Source organism: Bos taurus, chromosome 1 (genome assembly GCF_002263795.3).
Source record: "Bos taurus isolate L1 Dominette 01449 registration number 42190680 breed Hereford chromosome 1, ARS-UCD2.0, whole genome shotgun sequence".
Taxonomy (NCBI): Eukaryota; Metazoa; Chordata; class Mammalia; order Artiodactyla; family Bovidae; genus Bos; species Bos taurus.
Window position 1 is genome coordinate 136,804,943 of NC_037328.1, and position 15,317 is coordinate 136,820,259.

Here is a 15,317-nt window from a genome sequence, read left to right on the forward strand (position 1 = left end):
ATTTGGGCCTCAGTTCAGTTCAGTTCAGTCGCTCACTCATGTCCGACTCTTTGCAACCCCATGAATTGCAGCATGTGAGAGAGCAGGGACTCTCAAGAGTCTTCTCCAACACCACAGTTCAAAAGCATCAATTCTTCAATGCTCAGCTTTCTTCACAGTCCTAATGGTTGCTAAATTAGGACTTGCTTCAGAATCATGTAGGGAAAAAAAAAATTCAGATACTTTAAATTTTACGCCCCATTCTCAAATACTTTGATTTGGTGGATTCGATGTACAATCCAGGACTCTAAATTTTTAACAAGCTCCCCAGGTACTTCTGAAAGTTATCCAGGTTTGAAAACTACCCCTCTAATTCAGGCATCAGCAAACTATAGGCCTCAAGCCCCCTGCCATCTATTTTTGTAAATAAAGTTTAATTAGAATGTGGACATGCCCATTCATTTTTGTGTTGTGTATGGATGTTTTTATGCTGTAATGGCCAAGTTGAGATAGAAACCATATAGCCCATAAAATGTAAAATATTTGTTATCTGGTCCTGTATAGAAAAAGTTCACAGACCCTTGCCTGTTGTCTATTTCATGACTAATTTCCAGAAGTCATGTTATTACTTGTGGTGGAAACTAAGTAAGGCAATGTATTTTATCACTATTGAAAACAATAATACCTGGACTGAATTCTTTACAATCTTTATCTTCACATGGGAAAAATGATTCTTTTTAATATATACAAGTAACAGGCCAAATTTTTTTCCTGAATTACACTGCCCTCTGATGGTAGAAATGTTAAATCACAGATGTTTAATCAGATTAGATGTTCCCCATTGTTAATCAATTCCTGAAATCAGTCTCTAGATTTGGTAACAGGGACTTTAGGAATCAGTTCATGTGGTAGAACTGAGTAGAACTAAATGGCCTCGGAGAAGGCTGGCAATTTTAATAAGAATTAGAATGTCTTCCCTTTGTGAAATTCTTTTCTCTTCAAAGACTATTAACTCTCTGTATGTGCAATTAGACAGTCATTTATCCCAAGGTGGTACATTTTCTTGGGGACATTTTGGCCATGTGTGATGCTAGGTCATCACCACAACTGAAGAACAACGCTATCAACATGGTCAAAATTACATGAGCACTCACTATGTGATGAAAGGAAGGGAAGCTTAACTAGGAATCTGGATGCATACAAACATGCCAAAGCAGTTTCCAAGGGGGACTGCACACACGTTGGCAATAATGAGTTAGCAGAGGATAAAACCATTGATTTTCCCCCTTGACTATTGACTAAAATTCTCCAAGAAGCTTTTAAAAACATGACGGCCAAATCCTCCCTGGCCCTCGACCCCTCCCTTCCTCCCCACGCCCCACATATTATGACCTAACAGGCAGCAGTGCTTTTTTTTTTTAAGTTCTGCAAGTGATTTTCTGTGCAACTAAGGTTAAGAATTCGGAGAAGGCACTGGCACCCCACTCCAGTACTCTTGCCTGGAAAATCCCATGGATGGAGGAGCCTGGTAGGCTGCAGTCCATGGGGTCTCTAAGAGTCGGACACGACTGAGTGACTTCGCTTTCACTTTTCACTTTCATGCATTGGAGAAGGAAATGGCAACCCACTCCAGAGTTCTTGCCTGGAGAATCCCAGGGATGGGGGAGCCTGGTGGCTGCCGTCTATGGGGTCACACAGAGTCAAACACGACTGAAGTGACTTAGCATAGCATAGCAAGGTTAAGAATTACTGTTCTATAGCAGTTTCTCAAATTTTAAGGTATATTCAAATCACCTGGGGATATTTCAGATGTGCACGTTGATTCAGTGGGTCTGTGATGAAACCTGAGAATGATTCCTAATAAGCTTTAGAGCAGGGGGTTCCCAACCTCCAGGCTGCAGACTGGTACCTCCTGTCAGATCAGTGCCAGCATTAGATTAGAAATATAGTGCACAATAAATGTCATTCACTTGAATCAACCCCAAACCATCCTCCCCACCTCCGGTCCATGGAAAAATCGTCTTCCACGAAATTAGTCCCTGGTACCAAAAAGGTTGGGGGTGTTGCTTTAAGGTGATGTTGCTGCTGGACCACACTCTGTGTAGGAATGAATTAGATCATCTTTAGCCACTAGACACAATTTTTATGCAAACTCAGTGGTTATGAGATCTTAAAGTATGTGTCACTTGGGAGATAACTAAACATGCAGATTTGCAAGCTCCAGTCTCAGAAATTAAACCTCAGTGGATCTCAATTCTTAATAAACATCCTAAGTGGTTTTGAGATTCATAGTCTGGGGACCAAACCTATACTAACCTACACAACTGATATTTACTCTACAAATCACATTGTTTAAAAGATGGCAGCATTATTTATTAATTTTACAAGCTACCTTCACCAAATGTGGGGAAATTTTTCTCTTGCTCTAGGTATAAGAAGAAATTATCCTCAAATTCATTGGCTTAAACCAACAATTATATATATTTCATGATTTTGTAGATCAGGACTTGGGCAGAGGTTGACTGGGTGATTTTTCTACTCTCCTTGTGGTACCAACTCAAGTCACTTAGTACTATCCAACTACCAAATAGGTTGACCTGAAGAGTCCCAGATGGCTTCACTTCACATGCCTTGGCTGGGAGTCTGGGCAACTGTTGCCTGGAATACCTACACACAAGCTCGCCAGTCTGGTAGTTTTGGCTGAGGTGATAGATCTCCTTACATGGCAGCTCAAAGTTTCAAGAATGTTTCAGGACACAGGAAGTGGAAGCTGCCGTTCTCTCAAGGTCTGGACTCAGAAACTGGCACAGTCATTTCTGCCATAGTCTATTGGTCAAAGCAGTTACAGAGCCCAACCAGATTCAAGGAGAGAAGTCAATAAACAGGGTAGAGTAATGGGCACACAGCCCTCTGGAAAACTCAAGGGCAATTGCATAGGGACATGCACAAAAAAGGACTCCATTCTTCATTTATTGCTATCTTAAAATTCTTTATAATTTTTGAATGAAGGTCACTAGATTTTCATTTTGCACTGCCACCCACAAATTATGTACCCTGTCTTCATCATAAACCTCACTTTACAATGGATAGAGTATTTAACATTTTTTGGCCATCTTTAATTGGCCATAAGCTTCCTTAATCCTTACCATCATTCTGTATTCAAAATTATCCTTTCAAAATGCAGACTGAGGTTTGTGGTGTAAATTCAGTATAAAGAAGGGAAACAAATTATGAGGTTGAAAATTGGAACAGATGCTATGATAAGTTTAGGATTAGAAAATGTTGGAAACCAACCACACTGAGTATCTGCTAACACTTTTTAACTGATCACCTCTGGGCCCACTCACTCAGTTAGGTCACTTAGGCATTAACCAACAGGTATCCAAGGTCAGTATCTGTGCTGATGCGTATTGTCCTTGATGAGAAATGTATTGTCCTTGATGAGTATATTGTCCTTGATGAGAAGGTAGCCAGTAATCACTAAATAGAAAGAAGTCTCAGAAAACATGGATTTGTTTTGGAGGCAAAACTATGTAAAAGTTATTAGAGAAGGCAGTGACAACTCCTATGCTTTTGGAGAACCCCAGCCACATTTGACATTTCTTTGGGTCATTGTGCTACATTATATTCTCAGCAGGAGTCCAGTAAGGTTGCTGGTGATGAATCTAAGCAATAAATGGCCTCAAAACAGTAACAACTACCAAAAACCAAGATAGATAGAATGGAGACACAATTAATGGAGAACAAGATCAGAAAAAGTTAAGTACAGGTCTTTGCACAAAGATGAAGATTATTGAATTGAAATTATTGATAAGATAAACTCTTGAAAGGTATGATTGTCCAGTGAAAGTTTCTTGGGCAAAGAAGTTAGACTTTGAAAGAAATGAGGGTTGCCAGAGTACTGAAAAGAAATAGAAACTATGTTGGTATAAGGACCAGAAGAAAATCAGCCCTGTCGGACACGACTGAGCGACTTCACTTTCACTTTTCACTTTCATGTATTGGGGAAGGAAATGGCAACCCACTCCAGTGTTCTTGCCTGGAGAACCCCAGGGACGGGGGAGGCTGGTGAGCTGCCTTCTATGTGGTCGCACAGAGTCGGACACAACTGAAGCGACTTAGCAGCAGCAGTGTGGAGGAACAAGACAAATTAGAGGTGAGGAGAGGAGAGCCATTGCTCCAGGGCACTGTTCCAAGGCTGCAGAATCTGAATTTACTCCACAAGCTATGGGAAGTTTGCTATTGGTTTGGAGGAAATGAGTGACGGCCTTTTACTCTATTATTCAAGCATAATAGTGGAAGTCTCCAGCTGATGCCCATTCCTTATCTAAGGAGATTATTTGAAGAATTTAATATGTATCTCTTAGAGTTTGAAGAACATAAGGATCTGGTGTCTGCACTCCCACCTTAAGAAAATCTAAAGGGTCAAAGGAAAGATGACTAGCTACTTTGATGAAAGGAGTGAGAATTGGCTTGCATTTCCAGAGTTCTTGGGGGTGAAGGTTGTGTCTTTTGTTGTGATAGATGTGATGCCTGAAAGACTTGTTTCTCCAACCACTGGGAGTGATGCCAGCAGACAGTCCTCCACCATCAGTCTCCTGGGGATTGTTTTGGCTGAAGAAAGATGATAACTAGCTGGTACAGGGGTATAAAGTCCCAGTTTAGAAAAATTAGAAAAATTCTGCAGGGCCAGCTTCAGAACTTCCTGTAGACTGGCTAAGGCCTCTGTTGAGATTGTTGCAAAGCTCAACTTCTCCTGCTAATCAATTTAGCCTCTTTTCCTTCCTTTATTTTTCTCCACTCTTCTCCAGGAGCATATTGGACACCTACCGACCTAGGGGTTCATCTAGCAGTGTTATATTTTTTTGCCTTTTCATACTGTTAATGGGGTTCTCAAGGTAAGAATGCTGAAGTGGTTTGCCATTCCCTTCTCCAGTGGATCACATTTTATCAGAACTCTCCACCATGACCCGTCTGTCTTCTGTGAGTCTATACAGCATGGCTCATAGTTTCATTGAGTTACACAAAGCTGTGATCCACATGATCATTTTGGTTAGTTTTCTGTGATTATGGTTTTCATTCTTCCCTCTGATGGATGAGGATTACACTGAAAGATGAAGCCCCCAGGTCAATAGGTGTCCAATATGCTACTGGAGAAGAGCAGAAAAATAGCTCCAGGAGGAATGTAGAGGCTGAGCCAAAGCAGAAGCAATGCCCAGTTGTAGATGTGTCTGGTGGTGAAGTAAAGTCCCATGCCATAAAGAACAATATTGCATAGGAACATGGAATGTGAAGTCCATGAATCAAGGTAAATTGCAAGTGGTCAAACAGGAGCAAAAGCAAGAGTGAAATCAACATTTTATGATTCACTGAGCTAAATGGATGAGAAAGAGTGAATTTAACTCAGATGACCATGATATCTTATCCCTTAGAGAAACGGAGTAGCCCTCATAGTCAAAGAAAGAATCTGACATGCAGAACTTGGGTGCAATCTCATAAATGGCAGATTGATCTCAGGCTCATTTCCAAGGAAAACCATTCAATATCACAGTAATCCAAGTCTATGTCCCAATCACTAATACCAAAGAAGATGAATTTGAACAATTCTGTTCTAAAAAAAGATGTCCTTTTCATCACAGGAGACTGGAATGCAAAAGTAGGAAGTCAAGAGATACCTGTAACAGGCAAGTTTTGCCTTGGAGTACAAAATGAAGCAGGGCAAAGGCTCACAGAGTTTTGCCAAGAGAACACACTGGTCATAGCAAACACCCTCTTCCAACAGCACAAGAGATGACTCCCCACATGGACATCGCCAGAGGGTCAATACTGAAATCACAGGGGGAGGGTATGGGGAGGGAGGAGGGAGGAGGGTTCAGGATGCGGAACACAGGTATACTTGTGTCGGATTCATTTCGATGTTTGGCAAAACTAATACAATATTGTAAAGTTTAAAAATAAAATAAAATTTTTTTTAAAAAAAGAAAAAAAATTGTCTTCTCAGAAGAATACTACCATGTTAAAATTAAAAAAAAAAATACTGAAATCAGATTGATTATATGCTTTGCAGCTGAAGAGAGAAAAGTTCTATATAGTTAGCAAAAACAAGACCTGGAGCTGACTGCAGGCTCCTTATTGCAAAATTCAGGCTCAAATTTAAGAAAACAGGGAAAGCCACTAGGCCAATCAGGTATGATCTAAATCAAATTCTTTATTATTATACAGTGGAGGTGATGGATAGATTCAAGGGACTAGGATCTAGTAGAGTGACTGAAGAACTATGAATGGATGTTCATACCATTGTACAGGACGTGGTGAAAAAAAACATCCCCAAGGGGGGAAGAAATGCAAGAAGGCAAAATGTTTGTCTGAGGAGGCCTTACAAATAGCTGAGAAAAGAAGAGATGTGAAAAGCAGAGGAGTAAAGGAAAGATATACCTATCTGAATGCAGAGTACCAAAGAGTAGCAAGGAGAGATAAGAAAGGCTTCTTAAGAAAACAATGCAAAGAAATAGAGGAAGACAATAGATTGAGAAAGTCTAGAGATCTCTTCAAGAAAATTAGAGATACCCAAGGGAACATTTCAAGCAAAAATGGGCACAATAAAGGACAGAAACAGTACTGACCTAACAGAAGCAGAAGAGGTGGCAAGACTACACAGAAGAACTGTACAAAAAAAATGTCTTAATGACCCAGATAACCATGATGTTGTGGTCATTCACCTAGAGCCAGACATCCTGGAGTGTGAAGTCAACTGGGTCTTAGCAAGCATTACTATGAACAAAGTTAGTAAAGAAGACGGAATTCCAGCTGAGCTATTTCAAATCCTAAAAGATGGTGCTGTTAAAATGCTGCACTCAGTATGTCAGCAAATTTGGAAAACTCAGCAGTGACCACAAGACCAGTAAAGGTCAATTTTCATTCCAATCTCAAAGAGCAATGTCAAAGAACGTTCAAACTACCACACAATCTCATTCATTTCACATGCTAGCAAGGTATATGGGGTCGCACAGAGTCAGACACGACTGAAGTGACTTAGCAGCAGCAGCAGCAGCAAGGTAAGGCTCAAAATCCTTCAAGCTAAGCTTCAACATCATGTGAACTGAGAACTTCCGGATGTACAAGCTGGATTTAGAAAAGGCAGAGGAACCAGAGAAAAAAATCACCAGCATCTGCTGAATTATAGAAAAAGCAAAATAATTCCAGAAAAAACATCTACTTCTGCTTCATTGACTACGCTAAAGCCTTTGACTACACAGATCACAATGAACTGTGGAAAATTCTTCAAGAGATGGGAATATCAGACCGCCTTACGTGCCATCTGAGAAACCTGTATGCAGGTCAATAAACAGCAGTCAGAAGCAAACATGGAACAATGGACTGGTTCCAAATCGGGAAAGGAGTATTTCAAGGCTATCTGTTGTCACCCTGCTTATTTAACTTATATACAGAGTACATCATGCGAAATGCCAGGCTGAATGATCCACAAGCTGGAATCAAGATTTCTGGGAGAAATATCAATAATCTCAGATATGCAGATGACACCACCCTAATGGAAGAAAGCGAAGAGAAACTAAAGAGCCTCTTGATGCAGGTGAAAAAACAGAGAAAAAGCTGGCTTAAGACTCAACATTCAAAAAGTTAAGATCATGGCATCCGGTCCCATCACTTCACACCAAAGACATGAGGAAAAAAATGGAAACAGTGACATATTTATTTACTTGGGCTCTAAAATCAGTCCAGACTGCATTGGTGACTGCAGCCATGAAATTAAAAGACACTTGCTCCTTGGAATAAAAGCTATAACAAATGTAGACAGCATATTAAAAAGGAGAGACATCATTTTGCCAACAAAGGTCTTTATAGTCAAAGTTATGGTTTTTCCAGTGGTCATGTAAGATCTGAACCATAAAGAAGGCTGAGTGTCAAAGAATTGATGCTTTTGTACTGTGATGCTGGAGAAGACTCATGAGAATCCCCCTGACAGCAAGGAGATCAAACCAGTCAATTCTAAAGAAAATCAATCCTGAATATTCACTGGAAGGACTGATGCTGAAGTGAAACTTCACTACTTTGGCCACCTGATGGGAAGAGCGAATTTATTGGAAAACACTGTGATATGGGAATGATAAAGGTCAGGAGGAGAAGTGGACAACAGAGGATGAGATGGTTGTATGGCAGCACCGACTCAATGGACAAGAGTTTGAGCACGATCCAGGAGATGAAGGACAGGAAGCCTGGTGTGCTGCAGTCCATGGAATCGCAGAGAGTTGAACACTACTGAGGGACTAGGCCGGAGAAGGCAATGGCACCCCACTCGAGAACTCTTGCTTGGAAAATCCCATGGACGGAGGCGCCTGGTAGGCTGCAGTCCATGGGGTCGCTAAGAGTCAGACACGATTGAGCGACTTCACTTTCACTTTTCACTTTCATGCATTGGAGAAGGAAATGGCAACCCACTCCAGTGTTCTTGCCTTGAGAATCCCAGGGATGGGGGAGCCTAGTGGGCTGCCGTCTATGGGGTCGCACAGAGTGGGACACGACTGAAGTGACTTACAGTACAGTACAGAGGGACTAGGCGATGGCACCCCACTCCAGTACTCTTGCCTGGAAAGTCCCATGGAAGGAGGAGCCTGGTGGGCTGCAGTCCATGGGGTCCTAAGATTCGGACACGACTGAGCGACTTCACTTTCACTTTTCACTTTCATGCATTGGAGAAGGAAACGGCAACCCACTCCATTGTTCCTGCCTGGAGAACCCCAGGGACGGTGGAGCCTGGTGGGCTGCCGTCTATGGGGTCGCACAGAGTCGGACACGACTGAAGTGACTTAGCAGCAGCAGCAGAGGGACTATTACCTGTCCTCCTACCCCGGGTTCCAAACCTGGAGAGGTTAGAAACTTGGCGGAGGGGCAAGAGCACAAGACAGCATAAGCAAGAAGATGACAACCCCACTCTTTTCCTGACTTAAAAGTTTAAAAGTTTCCCCATCTCTTCATGTTTTATGATATGGCTCATAGTGGATCCTTTCCTTTAATGGGTTAAATATACCATATTCCTCTGAAGTCCAGGTCTCCAATATCCCATGTTGCAAAAAACCCGAACTTTCACCTTGTCTAAGGTGAAACTGGTGGTCTCAGGCTGTAAAGTCTAGAAACATTTTCTTGGCTGATACTATGTCTCTCTGGTCATTCCAACTGCAGGCATTCTGAGAGATGCATAATGAGAGGCATATAGCAGTCGCTCAATAAATTTCTGATTTCCTAACTGCCTTCGGGTTCAATCCCTGGGTCGGGAAGATCCCTTAAAGGAGGAAAAGGCAAACCCACTCCAGTATTCTTGCGGATATTCTTGCCACGGATAATCCCGTGGGCAGAGAAGCCTGGCGGGCTACAGTCCATGGGATCCTAAAGAGTGGGACGCGACTGAGCACACACGCATGCAAACTGCCTTCGAGAGGAGAGCGGCGTCTGGAAAGGCCGCAGCACAGAAACTGCAGCAACAGAAGTGGAGCAACAGGGGACTCAGGCCAGAGTTCAGTGTGAGGCACGCGCCCGGGGGAAGTCTTGGCCAGGTAGAGGGAACTGTGAGACGCCTACTTGCGCCCTCCCATAGGCACTGACAAAGTGCAGTGGCGGGCCAGAGCCACATCCCTGCTGCACTCTGCGCCACGCCGATTCCTTGCGCAGCAACCCGCAGGCGGGCTCAGCTACCTAGCCCAACCCAGTCCTCCCGTCCCGCCCCGCCCCGCCCCATCCGTTCTGCTCCTCTGGCCCCACCCTGTCCTTCTTGCCCGCCCACTGGCCCGCCCCTCCTTGATATGCTCGCCCCGCCCCTTCCTGCTGCCCCGCCTCGTCCCTCTGGTCGTGTCCCGCCCCCTCCTCTTACCCTGCTGGCGATTAGCAGCGCCAGCCGGCGCCATGGGTACCGCTTCGTCGCTCGTGAGCCCCGCGGGTGGGGAGGTGATCGAGGACACGTACGGGGCGGGCGGCGGCGAGGCCTGTGAGATCCCGGTGGAGGTGAAGCCCAAGGCCCGCCTGCTGCGCAGCTCGTTCCGCCGGGCCGCGGGTGTGGCGGCTGCGGGAGCCGGGCCGGGTTCGCTGCCCCGTGGAGCGGGCGGCGGCGGGCTGCTAGGGGCCAGCTTCAAGTCTACTGGCTCGTCGGTGCCCGAGCTGGAATACGCGGCTGCTGAGTACGAGCGGCTGAAGAAGGAGTACGAGATCTTCCGGGTCAGCAAGAACCAGGAGTTGTTATCCATGGGCCGCCGGGAGGCCAAGCTGGACACGGAGAACAAGCGGCTGCGGGCCGAGCTGCAGGTAATGCTGTGCCCGGGCACTCACCGGAGATGACCGCGACACCTGGGAACTGAGGCCCGGGGCCGTCTGCCCACCGCCCCGCAGCCGCGTGGCGGCACTGCCAACTGGACCCTGAACTCCTGACTTCGTCCCTTGTCCGTCCTGTCTCATCTCCAAACCAAGAAGTTTTGAAAGTTAAGCAGAAACTGCTCTGCGTTTTACTTTGAAAGAACATACTGCCTTGCGGTCTTAACTGATTCTTTAACAACCACCAGCTCCCCCACCTACCTTTTTTTTTTTTTTTTTTTCTGTCTTTGGGCCATTCATTCAGACACCTTGAAGCTATTAGCCCGGAGCAGCAAATGCTCGGAGCTTCCCTGGTAGCTCAGCTGGTAAAGAAAATGTGAAAGTGAAAGTCTCTCAGTCGTGTCCGACTCTTAATAGTCCATGGAATTCTCAAGGCCAGAATACTGGAGTGGGTAGCTTTATCCCTTCTTCAGGGGATCTTCCCTACCCAGGGATTGAACCCAGGTCTTCCACATTGAACCCAGGTCTTCCACATTGCGGGCGGATTTTTTACCAGCTGAGCCACAAGGGAAACCCAGGAATACTCGGGTGCTCGAGTGGGTAGCCTATCCCTTCTCCAGGGGCTCTTCCTGACCCAGGAATCGAACTGGGGTCTCCTGCACTGCAGGCAGATTCTTTACCAACTGAGCTCTCAGAGAAGCTCTGTTAAAGAATCCGCCTGCAATGCAGGAACCCCTGGTTGGATCCCTAGGTCGGGAAGATCCCCTGGAAGAGGGAATGGCAACCCACTCCAGGATTCTGGCCTGGGGAATCCCCATGTACAAAGGAGCCTGGCGGGCTATAGTTCATGGGGTCTCAAAGAGTTGGACACGACTCAGCAACTAAGCACAGAGCAGCACCAAATGCTAATCTCCAGGGAAGTAGGTCTGCCAGGACCACACAGATACACAAAAGACTTTGGTGACATCTGTTGAGGCAGCTCATCAAACCCTTCCTAGGCGTTTAAACCCCGCCCCCCAAATGCAATTACAACAGGACAGAGTGCACTAAGGGGTGACAAATGTTCCAGGCCCAGGTTATTTCTGTTACCAATCCTGATTCCTTATGTAACCTTGTTTTTCCTTTTTCATATACCTAGGCATTTAAAACACACACACACACACACACACCCTATATTTATTTAATCCATTCAGTCAGACATTTACTGAAGACCTGCAGTGTATCAGCCTTGGAGCTAGCAAGAGGAATGACGTGGAGCCAAGGAGTGCACAGTCTCACAGAAATAATTATTCTTCAGGTTAAACCTTATAAATTGTGATTTTGTGTGGGAAAACTGAGTTGTAGTGAAGATTCAGAACTGGTGCAGTATTTCAAAGAAAAAGTATTAATTTCCATTGGAAGCTTAATGTTGAATATCTTCATTTATAATTCAAGCACATTTGCAGGGTTTTTTCCCCATTATATGTTTGAATAGAATGGCAGTATGCAGTTCTTGATAACTGGTGAAAAACTAAGTAGACTGTTCATATTCTGAGATATGTAATATGTATATGAGAGTGTTAGTTGCTCAGTCATATCTGACTACCCCATGGACTATAGCCTGCTAGGCTCCTCTGTCCATGGAATTCTCCAAGCAGGAATACTGGAGTGGGTTGCCATTTCCTTCTCCAGGGAATCGTCTGGACCCAGGGATCAAACCCAGGTTTTCCCACATTGAGGGAAGGTTTTTTACCTTCTGAGCCACCAGGGAAGCCCAATATGCATATAACATAATGTAAAATTTGGGAGGCATGCTATTTTTGTTAGAAATAACAAGGTAAATTTTTCCAGGCACTTCAAAAAACTTACCAGAAGATACTTCGGGAAAAGGAAAGTGCTTTAGAAGCAAAATACCAAGCAATGGAGAGAGCAGCTACATTTGAACATGACAGAGATAAAGTTAAGAGGCAATTTAAGGTAAATTTCATACATCTTTATCCCCACAGTGACAGGGAATAAAGCAATATATTTTAAAAGTTCATATAATACTGTGATGAGTAAATAGAAGTAAATGATGTAGGAGTCATGAAAGGTATAAGAGTTAAAGTCTTATAAAAAGTAAATACTTTTTACTTTTGAAGTATTTGAGTTGGACCAGGTAAACTTGAGATAGTTTCAAAGAAAAGGTATAAAAGTGAACATTTTAAAGGGGGTGGGGAGAGGCAAGGGTTATATTAGGGGAGAGCATTTAGAAATATTTGAGAATGTATCCTTTGGGAGAGCATTACTGGCAATAAGTGTACACGCTAAGTCACTCCAGTCATGTCCAACTCTGTGACCCTATGGACTGTAGCCCACCAGGCTCCTCGCTCCATGGGATTCTCCAGTCAAGAATATCGGAGTGGGTAGCCATGCCCTCCTCCAGGAGGGCAATAAGTGGGAGGGGGACAAATTTGCTAAACATCAGGTAGCACACACGGCAGCCCCTCACCTTAGATATATCCTCCTGGAATTCCACTGGGTTCCAGTTACAAAACAGTGACAGAGAGGTATTCACCTTACAAAAGAGGAGATCAAGGACCAAATGAATATTGATTTTATGAATGAAAGAATTTTCCCTTAAAAGTTGATAATATCACTTTTTGCTTATGGAAAAGGATTTCAAAATTAAAATACATCTTTTAAAGATTTTTAGGGAGACCAAGGAAAATGAAATTCAGGATTTATTGAGGGCCAAGCGAGAGTTGGAGAGCAAACTTCAGAGGCTACAGGCTCAGGGGATCCATGTATTTGATCCTGGAGAGTCTGATTCAGATGACAACTGTACAGATGTTACTGGTAAGTTTATTTCCTATTTATAATGTTTTGAGATATCAATATATTAATAGGTATAATGATTGTAGAGTCAACTTTGAATCCTTGTACTGATAAGTAATTGCTGTTACAAATAGAGTTGCTCTTTCTCTTTCTCATGTTATAACAGGTCTTTTCTATAGAAGTCCATGGTGTAGAAGCTGAGGTTCCTTCTATCTTGTTGTTTGCCAGCCTTAACCCATAGCTTTTCTCTCTCTGGTCTAAGATAGCCCCTCCAAGTCCCATCATATATACAATTTAGCTAGAGGGAGTGGGGGAATACATTACTTTCCTTGAAAGCACAATCTGAAAGATACACGCATTACTCCTGCTCAAACCCCTTTGGCCTATACCTTCCTCTACCTAGGAAGATGGGAAAGTGTAATTATTAGTAGGAGAGCCATGTATGCACATAAAGTTTGGGGCTGTGTCATTAAAGAAAGAAAGGGAGAATGGATGTTGGAGAAAGTTAGTAGTTTTTGTTACATTTTCCCACATAATGGATGTATTCTTGCAGCTATCAGAGTATCTACATGATGTTTCAGCAAGTGGTTTCCAATACAGTTTTTTGAAATATTTTAAAGTTTTTGTTTTATAATTAAACATATTAAATGTCTTTCTAGAAATAAAGAAAAACTCAGAATCATAGAATGAAAATGTCCACTATGTTAATAGGAAATAATATTGAAATGTGATTGATATTGAACAATATTCTATTTTAAATGTAGTAGGAAAATGAAGCCACTCTCCCATTTATAAAAAAAAAACTGTAGTTATATTCTTCCAAATTAATGTATTTTGGAGTGAAATATGGCAATTGATAATCCCCTCTTAATTTGCATTTTAGTACCATTGAAATCTACTAACTTTTGAGGAAAAAAAGGCGAATAATGGCTTATTATGACTAACACATTAGTCTTAGTGGTTATTTCAGTGTTGACATATGTTAAAATATACAGTGTTTCAAAACTATTATATTCTAATTCTCTTGGCAAGTTAATAAAAACAAGTTAATATTTCCTGCTAGGTCTTTCCTCCTATTTTGATATAAACATGAAGAAGGAATGCTTGAGGGAATATTGCTCATTATTTGTCACCTACAAATAAAAATCAGTTTTGCCAGAGATTTTCACCCAAATACCAGTTTACTTAAGTTTAGTCAAGGACTCCATGTTATAGCAAATATTACTTATTTTAAAAATGTGTGTTTAAGTACTCATTAATTCAGACATTAATTTTTTTCCTCTGGGAGGTTAAAGAGAATGTACTCTTTACGTCTTTAGCTTATATCCTAATGAATTGCCAATATCAATTACTGGTGTGCCAGTAATAGTCTTCCTTTGAAATTCTTCCCTTCAAATTTTACACTGATACATAAATCATATGGTTATAAAAGTTTTTTAGAAATTTTTGTTGGGGAGTGTTTTTAATTCCTCTCTGTTATTATAATTTCTTTGGTTATTGTATTCCTAATTTCTTTTCATCTGTCTCTCTTTAATCCCCCTTTTAAGATTGAGATAACCAAAACTGTGTTAACTACCACCTTAGAACATGCCAGAAGTTGGTGGCAAAGTACTTTCAGAATTATTCTTTTGATTTCAAAATCAAAGTTTGAATATTTGTTGTATTTATAATCTTATAGTACTTTTTTGGATTAGAAATCCTGTTGAATATATTTGATAAGGTTTTGAAGTTTCAATATTATTTGGTTTTCATCCGATGAAATCTGCTTTACAGCTGCTGGAACCCAGTGCGAATATTGGACTGGTGGAGCCTTGGGAAGTGAGCCTTCCATAGGGAGTATGATCCAGCTTCAGCAGTCCTTCCGGGGCCCTGAGTTCGCCCATAGTTCTATAGACGTGGAAGGACCGTTTGCTAATGTCAACAGAGGTAAATGGCTAATTACCATGGCTAATTAGCTTAGTTAATGGCAATGACTGTTTGTGTACTACAGTCTTGTGCTGGGAGAACTGCCATCAGCAGAGCAGGAGACTTGTTTTCTGGGTGTCGTCCACTGTCAGGCCATTATGTTCTGGTACTTGTCACTGATCAGGAAGGATGAAGTTACATAATTCACATCAGGATCAGATAGTGTCCCCCAGCCTGACTGACCAATAAGTTCTAATAACTGAAATTTTGGTCTGGATTCTCAGGTGTTTTAGTTGAGTAGTGAGAGTTTAATGTAGGTC

At 42.5% G+C, this 15,317-nt stretch overlaps 1 protein-coding gene across 3 annotated transcripts in view; it reads left to right on the top strand.

Annotated features, from left to right (window-relative positions):
- Positions 1 to 9,825: 9,825 nt before the first annotated feature.
- The window catches only part of NPHP3 (nephrocystin 3), a 56,358-nt gene continuing 50,866 nt past the window's right edge, over positions 9,826 to 15,317 (top strand). The window contains exons 1-4 of one of the 3 annotated variants that reach the window (XM_005201951.5): positions 9,826 to 10,290; positions 12,127 to 12,252; positions 12,963 to 13,113; positions 14,866 to 15,018. In XM_005201951.5, the coding sequence (XP_005202008.1) occupies positions 9,895 to 10,290; positions 12,127 to 12,252; positions 12,963 to 13,113; positions 14,866 to 15,018 (826 nt within the window). In that variant the 5' untranslated portion in view covers positions 9,826 to 9,894. The remainder of the gene's footprint in view (positions 10,291 to 12,126; positions 12,253 to 12,962; positions 13,114 to 14,865; positions 15,019 to 15,317) is intronic. The other 2 variants (NM_001192152.1, XM_005201950.5) reach the window with 2 other exon arrangements.